The sequence below is a fragment of the Ochotona curzoniae genome, unplaced genomic scaffold (genome assembly GCF_017591425.1).
Source record: "Ochotona curzoniae isolate NIBS_2020 unplaced genomic scaffold, NIBS_Ocur_1.0 contig_3819, whole genome shotgun sequence".
NCBI lineage: Eukaryota > Metazoa > Chordata > Mammalia > Lagomorpha > Ochotonidae > Ochotona > Ochotona curzoniae.
In genome coordinates this window covers 17,251,234-17,270,489 of record NW_024466004.1, presented here as the reverse complement: position 1 = coordinate 17,270,489, position 19,256 = coordinate 17,251,234, and the positions used below count along the sequence as shown (strand labels likewise).

The 19,256-nt window shown below is 36.9% G+C and overlaps 1 protein-coding gene across 1 annotated transcript in view; it reads right to left on the bottom strand.

The window, feature by feature from the left end:
• Nucleotides 1-19,256, bottom strand: part of TINAG (tubulointerstitial nephritis antigen) — a 70,371-nt gene that overhangs the window by 38,997 nt on the left and 12,118 nt on the right. Inside the window, 3 exon segments of the mRNA XM_040983147.1 lie at nucleotides 771-921; nucleotides 3,324-3,447; nucleotides 14,058-14,176. Coding sequence (XP_040839081.1) covers nucleotides 771-921; nucleotides 3,324-3,447; nucleotides 14,058-14,176 — 394 coding nt within the window.

Genomic DNA, 19,256 nt, shown 5'->3' with positions numbered 1-19,256 from the left:
ATGCTACTATGCCAAGAAGATAACTTCTCAAGTTACCCCTTGAAGTTACCCATTTATTAGGCATAATATATGAAAAAAGGAAAGAAGTTACCACCTATACTCTTTCAAGCCGCCTGTTTATGGCAGATCTACCACATGAATGGGTACGAACAGCTGAACAGTATACATTATACCAGTGACTGTCAGCTGAAGTTTCCTAAGATGAGAAACTCAACTATTAAGTAGATGAGGTATTAAAATAGACAGAATATACACTGTATAGCCATCATCCTACATGAGAGTAAGGAAACCCAAACTGCCAGTCCTCTACAAATTAAGTGAGAGCAATTAATGACACTGGCGTAAACTACTTCGTTATTTTTTTTCTTTTAATTTTGTGATCTAAGTTTCACCTGGCATTGTATACTCTTCAGCCTGAGCAATAAAGGCACAACAGAGTTATCAGCTACAGTGGTCAATTCCCTCTTGGGGTTGCAGTAGAACCACTTGGCACAGATCAATAGGAGAAAATGTTTGTGAGAACCTTTGAAAGTAAAATCACACTAATCCATCAAGCTAACTATACATTCATCAATAACTATTTCCAATCATTATATCCCTGAGAGTCACCAAATGCAGTATATACTCAAGTATAACATATGCATTTGTGATTAAGGTGTAATAATTGTTATAGTTATTTAAAGCTTTAAATGCATTTTTTTTCTTTAACCTATCCCTAGATGGCACTCATAAAAATCCTAGAAGCCCATATTAAGCAGCTATTTATTTACCCACGTTTTCTCGGGTACCACCAAGCCCTAGCGACACTTCCACTGTTGCATCCATGACGGTTCTTGGCACAGCAAGAGATTAAATTCTGAGGAGACAAATTGGCTGTGTATCGACCATTCGATTGAATTGCTATTCAATCAGCTGCCACACCTGTTTCAAGTAGAATAGTTATTAATATTCAAATGACACATGATATTTCTAATTATTTTGGACCTCCAAACTAGTCTTTCCAACTATGTGCAATTTGAAAGGAAGTCCAAATAATGTTAGCATATGTGCACATTCCAACAAGTCTATCTGTGTCATACTTTCTGTTGTGATTTTTATTCTATTTTCATATACCTCCACTGCACAAATGCAATCGAAGATTTCTCTCATCACATGTTCTTTTGTATTCTATAGTCTAGTTGTTCTTTTGTTCACAAAATATTTTTACAATGCAGGGAAAACTGTGGTTAAGGAGTTGAAGTCAAGTCTCCAGAACATTTCTGATACTTCTCATTGTTTGGGCTCGGTTAAGGTATTTCACTTTTGTGAAAACCAATGCTTCAGAACGGCACCTTTATAATCTCTTCCAGTTTCAGCAGTCTGTAGGTTTTAAGTAAAGTATAACTGTTTTAAATCCTGTGGTTATGCAACATGTTGTTCTTATACAGACATTTCTGAATCACCATGCAGGCTTGGTGCAAGTTTATTGAAATATTTAGAAAAGGTCAGAAGATTTAAGAATGACTCAGTTCAGTCAATTGCTTTCCACTCTCATCTGGAAATCTTTTATTGTTTTTTTTTTTTCAGAAAAACACAGTATTTTTTTCCTGGTTATTTTATACTGTGTCCAAATTTATTCAGTGTTACGTATCGCACCCATTGTTCTAAACATCTTCACTTCAACTTCTGATAAGTAGCTTGAATTTTGATTACATAATTATTTTCAATATGTATATGTTTTATGTGTTGTTTGTTCCATTTTATAGCTTTCACTTTTTCTGAGTCATTTTTCATTGTTCACCTACTTCCTAATATTATTTTTTACAGCTTGAATGGAACTTACTTTGTCTCCCCTTAATTTAGTGTGCACACACATACTTCAGTCTGATTTATCACACTGAGTACAAGGATGTAAGGATATATCTTCTGAAACCACAACAAGTGTTCCACCTTCCCTCTGGGGTTCTAGCGAGTGAGTGACGACAAGTCAGACTGCGCCTGGAGCTGGTGCCACCTGCGCAGTTGTTACCCTGGGCATATCAAATGCGTCCATGTCAACCTGGCTGACTGACCTCAGAAGTTCACGAATAATGACTCGTTGGATACCTTCAGAAATACCACGCTAAGGTAAATTTAAGGCAAAATGCTTATACATCACAGAGCGCATAGCCCATTGACCACAGGAATATAACAAGGAAAATGATCTATTTGTTTAAATCTCTCCCTAATCAACTAACACTAGAACCAAAATGGTCCCCATATTGATCTGAATAGAATAAAAACAAATATCACACAGCCAGAAAGAATTTATTCTGGAGAGGTAGATGCATTAATTGCAAAATGAACAGATACATCAACTTCATGGGTGAGCTGGGTCAACATTGCGGTTCTGCCCTAGGCATTCCTTGGCTGGTGGCACTGATGCTATGGAGTAACCAGAAAAAAATATGAACAATATTTCCATCTCTCAAAGTGCCATCCTTCAGAGCTAGTTCCCCTAAGAGTGTGTGTACGTATGTCGTAATGCTTATAATTGCTTTAAATTGCTTTTGAGCGTTTTAGAATTACCTACGGGTACACTTCCATAAAGATCATGATAGCGGCCAATCATCATTGAAGCAGATTGTGTACAGGGCTCAGTGTGGTAGCCTAGTGGCTAAAGTCATCCCCTTGCATCCAAACGGAATCCTATATGGATGCCCATTTATCTCCCGGCTGCTCCACTTCACATCCAGCTCCCTGCTTGTGGTGTGGGAAAGCAGCAGAGGATGGCTCAAAGCCTTGGGACCCTGCACCTATGAGGAAGTCCTGGAGGAAGTTCCTTGCTCCTGGCTTCAGATTGGCACAGCTACGGCCAGTGCGGTCACTTGGGGAGTGAATCATTGGATGGAAGATCTTCCTCTCTGTCTCTCCTCCTCTCTGTATATCTGACTTTGCAATAAAAAAAAATCCTAAAAATAAAAACTTATAAAGAGAAAAGAATGTAAGAATTATATGGGCACATATATGAATATTAGAAATAGAGATAATATAACAGGGAAAGAAAAGCACACATAAATTTATTATCTGGTTAACTTTCAAATGACAAACAAATATTGGCAACCTTTACTTCGTAGCCCTTTTCATGAACATCTATTTAAAATTAGAAGGTAAAAATAAGAACAATTTCCAGACTAATAATCAAACTGAAATAATCTTCGGGTTGCTTTCTGTGCTCAAATTAGGACTTTAATTGACCATATGTTAATATTCAAATACTGTAATTCCAAAAACCTTTTCATTAATCTCAGGCCCTAGAGTCCAAGGCTATATTTGTAAGGAAGTAATTAAAATAACTTTATTACTTGCAGTGGAAAATGCCCAGGATGCGGCACAGTTTTTTTGGTCCAATGGCCCATGAGTCCATCCAGGCCACTTATAGGAAGCAACAAAGAACTCGGGAAGATCAGTTCTTGCAGGTGAAGAAGCCTTAAAAGGGAAAGCAGAGGCAGAGGGGTCAGATTTTTAAAAAATGTATCCTAATAAATCACCATGTTTTTTTTTATAACGTCATGTCCTTTTCTAATGCTCAATACTATCTTTAATGTATAATGTCTATTTAATTCTATGTACACAATGACAATTCAATACTAAATTCATATCACTTAGAAAATGGAAAAGCTTAAGACCTAGGATTGTTTCTCTGTGCTACATACAGTGCAGTGCAATGTTTCAGCCAACGCTTCCATCACTCAAGGCTCATGCTTTTGCTCACTCATGTGGAAGAACACATCATAGTATGTGACTTTGTCTTTATAGAGTGTTGCTTTTCTGTCCCTCCTATTTTGGAGGGCGTGTGCAGTTCTGATGTGAAGTTAATTTTGACACAATGCATTTGTGTCAATTGCACTTGGAGCCCCCAGAAGCACAGCAATTTTTTACAAATGAAACAAGAACAAAATAGCTAACGTTTATGAAATCATGTAGTTAAAAAAAGACTTCAGGCAGCATGTAAAATCAAGTGTATGAGACTACGTTTCTTCAAAGTCCAGTGAAATTCTACCAATCTTTCAAAGAAGACAAATTGCATATTATGGAATGTACTCTATTTCTTACCAAAAACTCTAATGTTATAATACAGTAGCCTGCTTCTTTCTCCAAACTTTTCTAAAGAGGAATGAGATCTCAAGACACAAACTAAATAAAAATATTTTGTTAATTCCTTGTCAGTATGTATATGTAGTCACACAAATATGCATTTTAAAGAGTGTTATAGTTTTCAAAGTGTTATAATTCCCATGATTTTATTTCATTTTCCTAGCATCCCTGACTAATATAAACAGGGAATCTATTATTGGCTTTTATACTCTGAATGAGGCAACTGACCTCTAAATTACAAAAGAGGTGCTGAGACCTCTCAGTTATACAAGGTTTAGTCTTGGATTCATCAGTTTTTAGAATTCTTACGTCTGTGCTCTATTTATTTTTTGTCTCATTTTTAAATTATTATTATTATTTTATGATACAATTTTATAGGCTGTGGAATTTCCTGCCCCCTAGGTCTTCTCCCCTACCTACTCATTTCCCCTCTAGTATTACAGCGGGTAGTTCTTCTTGAACGGTCATAAGTCCATCATTCCACTATTGAAGTGTTTCCCGACACTGTAGGCATGGACACTGTCAGAGAGTCCGGCATTCTACGGTCAAGCTATGTTTAACAGTTTCCCAGGAAGTCCTTCTTTGGTCTGGATGCAGGGCTGTATACTGCACTATGTCTCTACACGAAGACATGTCAGTTTACGCTGCACTGTTATATGTCCCCTTGAGTAATTCTGTGCTCTATTTCGAGCATTTCCCCGCATTACATTATTAGGAATGTGTAGCTGCAGTATTTTGCAGAAGAAATAAAATGTCTGTAAATGATAAAGTTTTATCATTTGAGTCAAGTTACTGACCTGCTATCCTGAAAAAGAAAAATTTCTTCTGACAACAATATAATAGCTTTAAGATATAAAGCAAGAAAAAAAATTAGCACTTACACATCTGCTTAAAAAGATAACCATCAAACACAATGCACAAATTTGAAATTAGTGGGGGAATTCAGTTTATGCGTGGAGAACTATCACCAGATAAAAACACATTCTTCTTCTTTTTCCACTGTCAAAAACAGGGCTACTTAGAGGGTTGGGAGAAGGTGTCGAAGGCATGCTGATCACCGTAGAGTGCCTGCATGAACACCTGAAGAACAGTACCAGAAAAGACAGGTGCTAGTGTAATTTGGTGGGGTGTATTGTAGAAATTTACCAGGAAAAGAATAAATACATTGCTCGGAGTGGTTTCCATCTATTCACTTTTCAAAGCTATCTTTCTAACTTGCATAGAGGTACACGTCACTCTACTTTCCAATTAAATTACGTTGGCTTGTCAGTGTGCATTTGAGCATGTACGTTAAACTTTCTCAAAGTTCCATAAATAGGTAGATCATCAGTTGTAAGCTTATCACTTTAAAATTACAGTTTAATAACCTTGCTGGTATAAATCCCTTCTGCTCTGCTGAAGCAACAGATACACCTATTCCGTCAAATACATTTCAGCAGGACACTTTCTCTTGGATCTAAGGAGCAGTGTTTTTATTAATAGAATAGATAATTAACTTCTGATTAGGTGATAATAGATTTTTTAAATCAAAACTGGACTTCCCATTAATTTCAAATTATGTAAAATTTTATTTCCACATTTGAAAGTCTACCAAAGGGCTTTGCACAATACAGATCTTAAATGAGGCAGACAGTATCTCTTAAACATGGGTTTTTCCCATTGCAAGCATTTTAACATTAAGGCATTCCACTAACATGCATCTGTTGTTTTTATGAATCAGTCTTCAAAAATAAAAATATGAATGGCTAATCCTCAGCAAAGCAATAGGAAAGCAATAAGCAATATGACATATTTACCCATCTACAAAGCCAGCTCCATTTAAGGAAGCTCATTTGCTGGGGATTTTCAAGATTTTACCACTTAAGACTGTATTTCTGAAAATGAATCCCTAGCATCTAAGTCCACCAGACACATATTCATTATCCTATAATTTTATTTGCCTCATACTATTAAATGAGCCAATATAATAAACACAGCACATTTTGTATTCCATTATTTCAAATTAGTATACTCTCTCGAAATGTGCTTTTTGAAATATTTTGTAAATAAAGGTAAGCATACTATGATAGCAACTTTTAGAAACTGGTACTATAAATCTGACTTCAAAAACAATGAATATTATTTATTTGGCTTTTTGTTCATTTATTTTTCCACACATTGATTCATAAAACAAAATAATTAACATTCTCAGGTAAGGGTAAAACAAATTCCAAATCACAGATAAACATAAAACAAAATCCATTTTTAGAAATATTCACACAGTTCCTCATGAACATCTTAAATTATTTCAGCTTTAATTGTGAAAAATTTTCAGTCACCATTGAATTGTACTTCCAAATCCATGCGATTTAAAGTGGAAGAGCTAGGACTTGAACCAATGCCTACATGGGATGCCGGCGTGTCAGACAGAGGCTTAGCGTACTTTGCCATGGTACCAGCCCAAGATACGTTGTTATATATTTGTTGTTATATTTTCATCACTCCTTCTGAAATTTTATTCAGTAAGCAAAGGAATTAGTTGAAAACTGTAGTGTTTTTCAATGATTTTGAGTCCTCTATTCATAATATATTTGTTTTGTAATTTCTAAATGGAAATAAAGAAGCAAGATTGTTTAGATTTAATCTGTTTATGGTCTGGGAAAACAGCGGAGGATTTCCCAAGTCCCTAAACCTCTGCCTCCACATGGGAGGCCCAGAAGAAGCTCCTGGCTCCTGGCTTCACAGCTATGACTGCCGTGACCATTCGGGGAGTAAACTAGAGGATGGCAGGTCTTGTTCTTTGTCTCTCCTAATCTCTGCAACTTTAAAAAAAATTAAATAAATCATCAAGGGGCCCAGCACGGTAGCCTACAGCTGAAGTCCTCACCTGGCATACACCAGGATCCCATGTGATTGCTGATTTTAATCCCAGCAGCCTCACTTCCCTTCCAACTCCCTGCTTGTGGCCTGGGAAAGCAGTTGAGGACAGCCCAAAGCCTACACCCACGTGGGAGACTCAGAAGAAGCTCCTGACTCCTGGCTTCAGATTGGCTCAGTTCTAGCCATTTCGGCTACTTGAAGAGTAAATCATCAAATAGAAGCTCTTCTTCCCTGCCTCTCCTCTTCTCTGTGTATCTGACTTTACAATAAAAATAAGTAAATCTTCAAAAAAAAATCTTCAAAACATATAAATAACAAAGTAGCTTGAAATAAATACATTCCTTTTTTTAAGGACTTCAGGTTAAAACCTGTGTGTTATGACGGCTGAGTCTCTACCTACACAATATCTCCTCACCTGTCATGGCACTCAGCCTTCATTCAAATTGGCGCACAATTCAAGTGGACTGGGGAAATAAAACAGTAAACCATGGAGCTCTCCTCTGACCTTCACAATCTAATGTCAATATCCAGAAACACTGAAAAATTTCTACAAACGATTAGCTCTTGGGGAGGAAAGGCTAATTTTCTTGTTGCTAATGAGTAACCAAATTTCTCCCATTTACTAAAATTTCCCTTCATGCCTTAAGTTTAGAGTTACCATCTGACATTTCTCTAATTTCTAGTCATGGACTAATTTTAAGTAGTGTACTTCTTATAATGATCAATATATAAGGATTCCACCGGTTCTCTCCTTTTTCATGGGAATGGAATGCTTGCATCAGTATGTAGAGGCTCAGAATGAGTGCTTTTCTACTCTGACTGCCCTGCCCTCCACCTCAGCTGGCCTGCCGAACACAAGCAGACCTGTCTGTTGACACCTCTCAAGTTTTTAACACAAAATTTCCATTTGATTTTAACTCCTTTTTCTTTGAACTTTTTTCTTTTCCTGCTGGTAGGAATTTGGGCAGAAGAGAAGGACCTGGAGCGGTCATTGTAAGACTTTGAAATAAAGGCCTTGGGCTAGAGAGCAACAAGAAGCATGGGTACCCACAGTACAGACGTGGTGGGGAGAGATTAATTTCTCTCTCATTTAATCTAGTATCACTTTAGATTGTAATGGTTTGCAGCTGAATGTAATCAGAATTATTAAAGCAGACGTAATTGTCATAAAAGCTGCTAGGCCAATGTCAGGAAGCATTTCAATTTCAGAGGTGTTGAATATGGAAGAAAATGGGCATGCGAAAATGGATGAACTATAATGCTTCTAAAAATGAGTTCCTTAGAACACCAACAACGCTGAAGAATTTTAATTGGTAATTACAAAAAAAAAGGTGTTTATTCACCAAAGACTTCTGGAAAACCTGCTTATGAAAATTAACTGAATTTTGTCATTTCAGTGTTTTTTTTTATCAACTGCTAACATACATGAGGCTCTACACAGCAGAGATCATGTTTGTGATTTTTAATGTTCGTGATTTGGCCCCTGGGAAAATGATTTCATTTATTTCACTTCATTTCATTCCCTTTTTTACAATAAGGTAAATGAAAGGCCTAGTGTTTCATGGGCCACACTTTGGAAAGAACCATGGTATGAGCAAGACAGATGCAGAGGAAGTGAGATTGGAGGGTATCTGCCCAGGACATCACCTTGGGAACCTAGCTCAGAACAGCCCCAAATACTTATTCATGGACAAGAAAAAAATCTCTCTGAAGGCTTGTTCTGCTGTGCTCAGCTAGTGCCACTGTGCTGCTCATCCCAGGTCAACGAGATCACACTGCGCCCAGCACAGACAGCTGAAGCTGGAAACCCCAAAACTGATTTTAGACATATGAGAGTCATTCTGTTGCAAAAGCCAGGTGAACAACAGGCAAGACAAGGAGTATGTTTTTCTAAAGTTTACCAGAAGGCTTAGATTCCATTCTGAGAAGGAAGGAAAGAAAAAAGAGTCTTGAGGAAATATAAACACAATGTTTTGATTTTTTTTTAATTTTAAACTCTGTGATTCAGTTGCAGCAAGAATAACACGAATCCTAGTCTACTATTGTCATTTTTAAGAGTTATTTATTTTGATTGAAATAATCACAGAGAGACAGAGGAAGAGAGAGAAATATCCTAGTCACCTCATTCATTCCTCCAAATGGCCACGGCTACCAAGCAAGGGCTGGGCCAGTCCAAAGCTGGCAGCCAGGGGCATCTTTGGGTTTCCCACGTATGACCTGCAAGTGCTGCAAGCAGATGATTATCATGCTACACCAGTATGCCAACTACCATGTCTTTTTTACTACATTGATAAAGAGGTTCTCCAAAAAGATGGGGAAAATATACTCCTCACCAGGGACTCCACCATTACATCAACCACTTGCTTTACTTGGTAGGCTGATAGTACAGGCCTTATCTTCATGTGTGTGGAAGACAAAACTCAGTCTCATGGCAAAAGTGGTAATTTTCCATATGAACCGATATAGCAAAATACAACTTTTCTTTCACAATCAAGATTGTTTCTATAAAAGAGCCTGTGTTTACAGGTGACTTAAGTCATTGGAATCAAATAGTTGTTCATTCAGACAACATCCAAATTAAAAAAAAAAAAATCAGTAACAGCAAAAACTAAACTTGGAAATATTGACTTTGATTTTTTCCAAAGGTATTTCTCAGCCTCAGTAATTGCTGTTATTTAGCAAATTTCTCCCATTGGTAACCAATGACTTAGAAAAATCCCATCAATGACAATAATAAGGCATGTAAGCAATTAAATGTTTTCTTCCTTTTTTTATGATTTATTTTTATTGGAAAGTCAGATATACAGAGAGGAAGAGAGTATCTTCCATGTCATGATTCACTCCCCAAGTGCCCACACAGCAAAAGCTGAGCTGATCTGAAGCCAGGAGCCAGGAGCTTCCTCCAGGTCTCTCATGTAGGTACATGGTCCCAAGACTCTGTTCATTCCTTGATTGCTTTCCCAGGCCATAGGCACGGAGCTGCATGTGAAGTGGGGTTACTGGGATACAAATGGGCACCTATATGAGATCCTGGCGGTTGCAAGATGACTTTAGCCACTAGGCTACCATGCTGGGCCCAAATGTTTCATTTCTTATCTCAAGTAATGATGGCTTCAAAAGTTATGTAACATATAAAATGTTTTTAACTTAATAAATCATAATTATGACTGAATTTTTGTTATCAGTGTCAACTAGATCATTTTTTCTTGAGTGCCTGAGAAAAGACATGTTGATTAACTAAACTGTTGATTGAAAAATACCATGAAATATAGTATGCATACCAGCTTTAAGTGTTACATCTGTCTTCTTAAGATTTAAACAATCAGCAAATAACTCCAAATAACCTAAGAAAAAATATTATTGGTAACAGTTTTGGCTACCTACTTTCCCTGAGGAATCACCGTCACCAGGAACAGAGCCATGGCTTTTGTTTTCATTGAACCAAATTTAAAATATACTGCATTTTCACATTTCCATATAAAAATACTATTTCTGTTCAAAATACTTTCAACATTTACAATGGGATATATCACAGCAAAGCTTCTTTGTCCAGTCTCGCAAAAGTCAAAAGCACGTGAACATTATCTCTGGAAAAATGATCAGTTACAGCTTAGATTTGACTCAAGAGCATTGTGGAAATACTTCCGGGTTCTCAGTATCTGTACTTTTTCATGAATAGTGTGACTCTCCCTAGGGAACATACAATGTGGTATTTCTCGGATTTAATTGACCATCTTTGACCTCTTCGAGTTCTGCAAATTGTGGGCTACGCCAGAAAGTCAAGTTCAAAACTCAAGTCTGTTCCGTGCTAGCCAAATCCTTGGTAGTAAGCAGCACATCCCTGCCCCTGTCTAGAAAGGGGATTGTTTCCAGTTACCCTGAAGGAAGCTTTTGTTTGCTCAGCCTTTAGCTCTCAGGACTCCCTCTGCTCGAATTCTTATCAAGGAGCTGTGCAAGTTAGGGAGGGCCCTTCTCAGTCTTCCTTTCACTTTCGTTGCTCCAAGCCACTTGTACCCACAGAAAACCACAAGCTGTGTTTTTGTCTACCTTCGCTTAGAAAGGGCCTCCCCCAGATCTTTCACGTGCCTTGGTCCTGTCCTCCCTCCAGCGGTTTCATTTTATTCCTCATTGTCATTAAACACACTGTGCAAAAAAAAAAAAAAAAGTGCGTGGATTAAGGTTAGAGTTGTCACACTGTTAGGATTATTGGAATGTGTGTGTACAACTTCTATGAATATTCCTCCAACAAGCTCACACACATCACGGGTATAATGACTTAAACCCAGGAATGAAGCCAGGAAACCCTCTAAGGTAGAGTTTGCCAGGAATTAAAGATGACTCACCATTTGTCCTTCAAATCAGTATCCCAGTCAGAGAAAAGAATTTGGGGAGTCTCAGATACAGGCAGCCTGACCTCAGACGGAGACAGTTGATGGGAATACATTGAAGCTTCCCTCATATCTGAAAGTATAGCCCTGTTGGCAACAACCTACCTTAACATGCTGTGTTGGAAAAGGTGTTCTGGAAAGATTAGGAAAAGCTGGCGGAGAAAGGAACATCAGCTCTCCAGAAGCATATGTAAAAAGCAAGTTCATTGCTACTGGACTTGGAAGCAGTTTAGTTTCTAATCTAATCTATTTTTTGGGCAAGCCAACTCAGTTCACAATGACTTCATGATTTTCCTAGAAGCACTTGTTAAATTTTTTATTCTCTTTTACCTGTCCACTTATCAAGAAAACCTAACACTCAGAGCCTTAGTTCCATTGTGCCCTAGAAATAAAAAGCTATTTCCTTGTCTTAAAGTGGGTAATGGAACTCTTAGAGGTCAACTAAATATTCTTTATTGCTTTCCTGGAATTATTTGGCAATGGTATTACATTAATTCATAGCATTGGGTAATTTAAATTCTCCTAAAGTACTAATCATTAAGAATTTTCATTTAAATATCACCACTGAGACCTTTGTGCAAACAAATCCCCAGGAGCCAATAAATGATTCAGAATCAGATTTTCCTTTTCTATGCAATGTTGAGTGTCAATGCGGGAAAGAAATGTGCCTTATTTCCTCTAGAACATAAAATATTCCAACCTGCAAATTTAGTAAGTAAAGAAAATGTTAGAAATGTTTCCACGGAAATACATGTAGCTACTTTAAGCAAGTACTCGAATTAACTTGTCCCTTAACAGAAGAAAGCGAAGGAAGGGCTGAAAGTGGTTTAACAGGCTAATCTGTTGCCTGTGGCATCTGCACCTGCATCCCATGTGGGCACCTGGCTGCTCCACTAGCCATCTAGCTCCTTGCTAATGGTCTGGGAAAGCATCGGAGGATGGCCTGAGGCTTTGGTCCCCTGCAAACATGCAGAAAACATGGAAGAATCTACTGGTTTCTGCATTTGGATTTGCTCAGCTCTGGTCATTGAAGCCATTTGGATTTGCTCAGCTCTGGTCACTGAAGCCATTTGGGGAATGAACCAGCTAATGAAAGATTCTGTCTGTCTGTCTGTCTCTCTCTCTCTCTCTCTCTCGGTGGGGCGTCTCTGTAAAATCTGTCTCTCAAATGAAAACAGCCTTAGAAAAAGTAAATGCCATTGGGATCTTAAAAAAATGAAGTAGAAAACACCAGAGGAATTAAAACGATTTTAGTCAATCATACAGTTAGATCACCAAGATAACTCTGAGCCACATTTTCAAGAATTTATCCTTCTGCCTGTAGCAAAGATCCAAAATATATTTAAACTGTTTCTGCAAATTGTTTCTGGTTAAAATATTAATTTTTTTTTTTTTTTTTTTTTTTTGCTGCTTTGAACCTACTGGTCAAAGCTGACTGAATAATCTACTGGAACCCCAAAGACTATTTTAGGGAACAGATCTGTCTACATATCCCAGAAGGGCAATTTAATTAATTTTATGGCAGTGCTTAACCTCTCTCAATGTCAGCACTATTTAATATCTCAATCTCAATTTGCTTGTGAAAATGTGAATAATGACAGTACCCAATACCACAAGTTAATGTGGGAATTAAATGGAATAAAGCATCAACGTGTTTACTTAACACATAACTATTCAATACATGTCAGGTATTATAAACTCCGATACTAGTTTGAATTGAATTTGTATTACAACACATTCATCTGATTGCATATCTCAAAGGCAAAACGGGAACTCTCATTTTAAATGCTTACTGAGGGATCTGTGAGTTTTCAACTCATCCAATTACTAACAACACCCAACTGTTTCAAGGTGCTAGAGTTCCTAGGCAGCCAGAATACTATGTCTTCACTGCAAATTGGTGAGGCTACTCTCCAGCAGCCTAGTTCCCTGCCCTGCCCTGATCAGGAAACAGGCTGGAATCCAACCAACTTCTCAACTCAGAGTGTTTGTGTCTGGGAGTCACATCTACAACTCCATGAGTTACAGCTTGTGATAGTGAGAGCTTTTTCAAGATGCCTATTTTCAAGTCAAGATATATTAAGTGTGAATGGGAAACCAGTATGAGCGTGGACAACCCAGGCACGTCAGGAAATGGCTCGGTTGGGTAAAGGTATTTTCCAGGTCTACAGACAATCTCTGAAAGTACTCTTTCAAAAAATTTTGGAGACTTTTGAGAACAAAGTCTTACCAATCGTAATATAAATGTCTGAGGTTACTAGCATTCATTTCGTTCTCATGAAGAAATAGTTTCAGAGACATCAAAGCACAATTTTAGTGAATTTAAAGGTAAGTCTGTTTAGTTAGAAAAGAAAAATGATCGCTTGCTGAAGAAGCCTTGGTAAATTGAACAATCAATATTCAAAAGTACAAATTTCTGTGAAATCATTCATGATGGAAATGGATGCTATTCACTCTTTAAAGGATCTTATCCATAACTGATAAAAAAAAATCAATCCATATGGAAAATTTGATACATTGATATCTATATCAATCCTTTTGAGAAAATATCTTAACATTTATATGATAATTTGGGCTTTATATGACTGAAAGCTAGAATTGTGTTATTTTTAGCACTTTAAAATTATTTTAAACATACATATGAATACAACTATATAAACCGATGTACATATATTAATCAGGAACACCACTTACTGTCATCTCATTCATGCTCAGGAGCATGGGGCTGGGTGGCAAGGTGCCAAGGCGAAATTTGAAACCTTCTTCCAACGTCATTCCCCAGAATTGGCTGTAGTTCTGTGCTGTCCATCTGCCTTGCAAATGAAGAAAAAATACATATACAGTATAGGATGTCATTTTTATAAATACATATTCATGCATATTTCTGAAATTACACAGTAGCAAATGTCACAAAATGACAACTATTACTGCAGATTAGATCATCTTTATATAATGGTGCAGTATTGATTGTTCTGATAAGCGTATGAAGCACTCATTCTAAATTAGATCCAATTCAATTATTTTAGTGGTTCATTAGAGCACTCTAAAACCACATCCATATAGAACAAAACTAAGCATGTAGAATCCTTTTCTATTGTAAAGAATTTGTCAACACATACAATTTCTTTAAATAGGAGGGCTGAACATATGTAAGTGTACCATAGGGCAACATTTTTGTCATTTAGAATCGAATAGAGACTCACCAAGGAAAAAGAACTAAGAAAAGTTGAGTACAAAACAGTTATACTTTTAGGAATTTATATCAGTGATAATTTAGATTTTAAAAGTTTTAAATCAGTTAATTTGTGTTAAGTATTGAATACTCTTAGTTATTAATTAGAATATAAAACTAATTGTGCCAATTAGGCTAAAAACTACTTATTTCCTAGAGATATATTGTATGTGCTTACCATAGAAAGAGACAGCTCATTTTCAAACTCTATTATTAAAATTTGAAGATTGGAATTCTTAAGATAATAGTAAGCTAATCATTATTTGTATATCTTGTAACTGGAGGGCAATATATTTTCAGTACTTAAATCAAATCTAAATTGCATCCATTTCTGTTTATCAGCAAAATTGTTTATGATAGACTTTTGAAAGATTAAAAATACAACTCAATTTTCAATAATTTTCCTGACAAGTTAATGCTTTTTTATAAGATCTGTTGTTTCACAAAATCTTCAGTAATGTTGCCTATAATTTTCAAACACAATCTCCATTAGCCAGCAGAATTTAATAAGGAAACTTTGAATATATTAGATATTGCAGTGTTACAGAAGCAACACCAAACTTGAAACTGATCGTGACATATCTACAGTATGTTTTGGTGCCTTAAGCTATTGCTTTCCAATCATCATTTTAGAGATACTTATAAGACAACACCTGAGTATGGTGAGCAACAAAGAAATGAAAGAAATAATCAGGACTACTGGAATAGATGGCAAAGAATAAAAGCAAGTGGGGATTATGTGTAGCTCTGAGTAAGAATGTGGTACTAGATTACAGGTAAAATGTATGTTTTATTGTGACATATACTCAACAATATTTGAAACATGCTATTACCTTATATTATCCTCCTTGAATAGACTCATAACTCTTCTTTTAACTCACATTAGCATTTATTGAACTTTCTTAATTTATGCATTATGTTCTGTGTAACAGAGATGAATAAAGCTCTCTATGCTCAAGGGGCCTGAAAATAACCAGGACTACAAAGCCAAAAGTCTTCAGTATGTGTCGTTTATCAAATAGAGGATTCAAGCACTTTGTGGCCTGAAGGCATTGCCACATCTTTTTCAGACATTGAATGTAATGCTGCCTGGAAGCATGAGAGTGAATTTGGAGACTAAAATGTGATGAAGAGAGCACTTATTCAAAATACAGGCAACTCCTGAGTGGTGTATGTACATTTGGAATTGGGTGACACATACAGTGTAGCTTGTTAAATGTTCAACTTATGAGCATGTAGAGAAGCAGGATATAATGCGTGCAAAGGCAGAAAAGTAAAAAAAGAATTTGGGCCTGATAGTTATTTATGTTTAGGAGAACAATTATATTCCACAAGCAAACGGGTGGCATTGAGGATTATTAAAAGCACGAGTGCAGTATCAAAGCTTTGTTTTAGCGAGAATGCATATGACCTATCAGTTAAGGCACCCACATATAGAAGTGCTTGGGATTTGGGTTCAAGTCCCAGCTCTGCTTTCTGTCCCAGTTTCCTACAAACACAGACCTTGGGAGGCAAAATATGTAAAATATTCAAGTACCTTAGTCTCTGTAACCCACTGTGACTGCATCCTTGGCTCCAGTTTTAGGATTTAAGGCATGAATCAGCAGTGAATTTCTCTCTCTCTCTCTGTGAGATTCTTTCCCATTCCCTCTCCCCCTTTCAAATAAATAAAAATCAACAATCATTTTTTAAAATAGCCATAATATACCAGCATGTTGCCTACAGCACTTGAGTCACCATCTCAGAAACCTGCATCCCATATTGGAATGCCAGGGATCAAAGTCTGGCTCTGCTTTCAATCCAACTTCTTTCCAAAGAAACGTCCTGGGATGTAGCCAGTGATGGCACCAATACTTGTATTCCTGACACCCCTGGGAAAGCCTAGATTGAGTTCTGGAATCCTTCAGGCCTCCTCAGTCCTAGAAGCTATAGGTATTTATGAAGTGAACTAACAAAAGGAAAATGTTTGTCCATTTCTCTCTCTCTTTCTCCCTCTTTTTTCCTCCCTCTTTTACCAATCCATGCCCTCTGACTCCCTCACTCCTTTCTTGCAAACATAAAGGAAATGCATGTTTAACTTTTTTATTCAGTGGTTCATTAAGCCTTTCTCTGTAATCTAAATTCAAATCTTATCTCAAAAATAGAAAAATAAAAAGTGAAAAATATAAACCTTTAAAAACTTCCAATGCATAATAGCAACAAGCCATTCCAAATTAAGTAGAGAAAAAATGAAGAGACATTAATTAGCTAATTAGCTGCTGCTCTTTCCATGCAGAAGTGGCTTCTCTTGCCCTATCCTTTGAGTATACGCTGGCCTGGTAACTCACTGAGCTCAGCAGAAAGTGATAGAATTTTTGATGAGCAGCTTTCAATCTTAGGTCTCAAGACAGAGCTGCTACAGATTCCACTTATGCCCTATTAGCACGCTTTCACACGGCAGCTGGAGACTCGTGGCCCAGTTAAGAGCAAGCACCAAGCACCAAACATGGGAGCAAGGCCATCTCACATAATTACACCTCCATGAGGCTCTGGACGTCTACAGGCAGATAAGTAATGCTAGAAGGGAGGAACAGAACAGCCTTAACTGCTTCTGTTCCAAATGGTCAATGCAAATAAAAAGCTTGCTGTTTGAAAGGACTCGATTCTGGAATGATCCTCACATGGAAAAAGATGGCTGAAATGTTAATGCATCTTTCTTTATTCTGCTTACTTACTGATTTTAATTAGTGACTTGACATCTACATGCTGCTCAATTGTTAGAGAGTATTTTGCAAAGATGAAAACATTGGTTCCTCAATTAGTTGGTAAATCTCTTTAACATAGAAATTATCTGCTTGTATTCTCAGCAACATTACACATTCAAAACTTATTCACGTTACTATTAATGGGTTACATTGTAAATTAATTTAAAAAATAAGCACTGAGCTGTGTTTTGTAGAATGAGTAGTATCTTGGATCCAAAATTCTGCCAAGAATCAGGAAAGAAGCTTTTAAAGGACAAATTGTATGCAAGATATTAAAAGGTAGACTATTTTTAAAAAATACATAAATATTCAGTAATTATACTATTGTTTTCATACATGTAAACAACTTGAGTATAACATTTTCTCTTATAATTTCAGTATTATTGATTTGTAACTTGTTGCTTTTAGTTTTGTCTTATGTATGCTTGCTTTGCATCAATTATATTTCACTTTTTGCTTTTTTCTGGTATATAATGTTTTTGTGTTTGCTGCTATAATGCAAAGCAATGGGAAGTCCTTCCTTCTGAGGAAGACACATTCCCAGCACCTTCCATATGCTCAGTGTGCCATGTTTACCCATTGCTTTAGGCTAGGATTTCTCATGCATTCAGAAAACAATGGAAAGCTAGATCACTAATAAACTTTCTTGAAAGGGTGCACTGGTTATTTTCACCTTTTGAATCATTTTAGAATTCATTTTAAATCATCTTAGAGATAACATACATGCTTTCAGTGTCACTTTGCCATGGAAAATTGTATTTTCCCCAGAAATATTCAAAATTTTATCACATTATTGTGTAAAATATCGGATGAACACACACTGAAAATGATTTTAAAATATTGGTGCCACCAAATAGGACTTTATGTATTTTCTGTCTTTGAGGTAAATGCATTGGGAAATTCACTGACTCACATGGAAAGAAATGAGATTTCTATTTATCAAAACAATGCTACTCCAGATTGCATCACTCTTCTAGTTGTTTGGCAACACACATTTTTTATGTGAAATACTTTTACAAGGTGGAAAATGTTATCAAAGATATATAGAGATTTGATCAATGGTAGTGGAGAAAACCTGAGGCAGATTTTAGGCAGTCTATTCGTCTTAGTTCTGTAGAGAAAACAATGTTAGTGTTTTTATGAGAGTGAAGAAAACATTTAATATAACAAGCTTTGTGAGAACATCACAGGTCTCTCCAATGCCCATGTGTCACCCATGCCCACCTTTAGCTCACTAGCAAAGTGTCTACAACTTGTTTTTAAACTCGATTATAATTCACATTTGAGGGCCTAGCAGCTTAAGTCCTCGCCTTGAAAGTCCGGGATCCCATATGGGCACCGGTTCTAATCCTGGTAGCTCCACTTCCCATCCAATTCCCTGCTCATGGCCTGGGAAAGCAGTTCTAGGATGGCCCAAAGCCTCGGGATCCTGCACCCACGTGGGAGACCCAGAAGAGCTCCTGGCTTCTGGCTTCACATTGGTGCAGCAACGGCCATTGTAGTCACTTGGGAAGGTGAATCATTGGACGGAAGATCTTCCTCTCTGTCTCTCCTCCTCTCTGTATATCTGGCTTTGCAATAAAAATAAAATAAATCTTTAAACAACAACAAAAAATATTTAAAAAATAATTCATATTTGAGAGATGCCAATCATTTTAGTGAAAATTTTTTTAAAGACTGACCTGTCATGGGCTGAGACAAAATGCATTCAGGTCTGACTCACCTCAGGACAGCTGAAAGTACTTAAATTTTACTTCAGTAATGTAGCAGCAGAGGGAAAGCCCATTAATGTAAATAAAGGAATTTCTATAAGCTCAACTTTCTGATTTTGCTTTAATTCTTATCCAGTGCACAGCTCTTTCCATTCTTTTCATGCACATGACACCTGTTCTTTCCTAGGTGACTTATGCTTCTGTT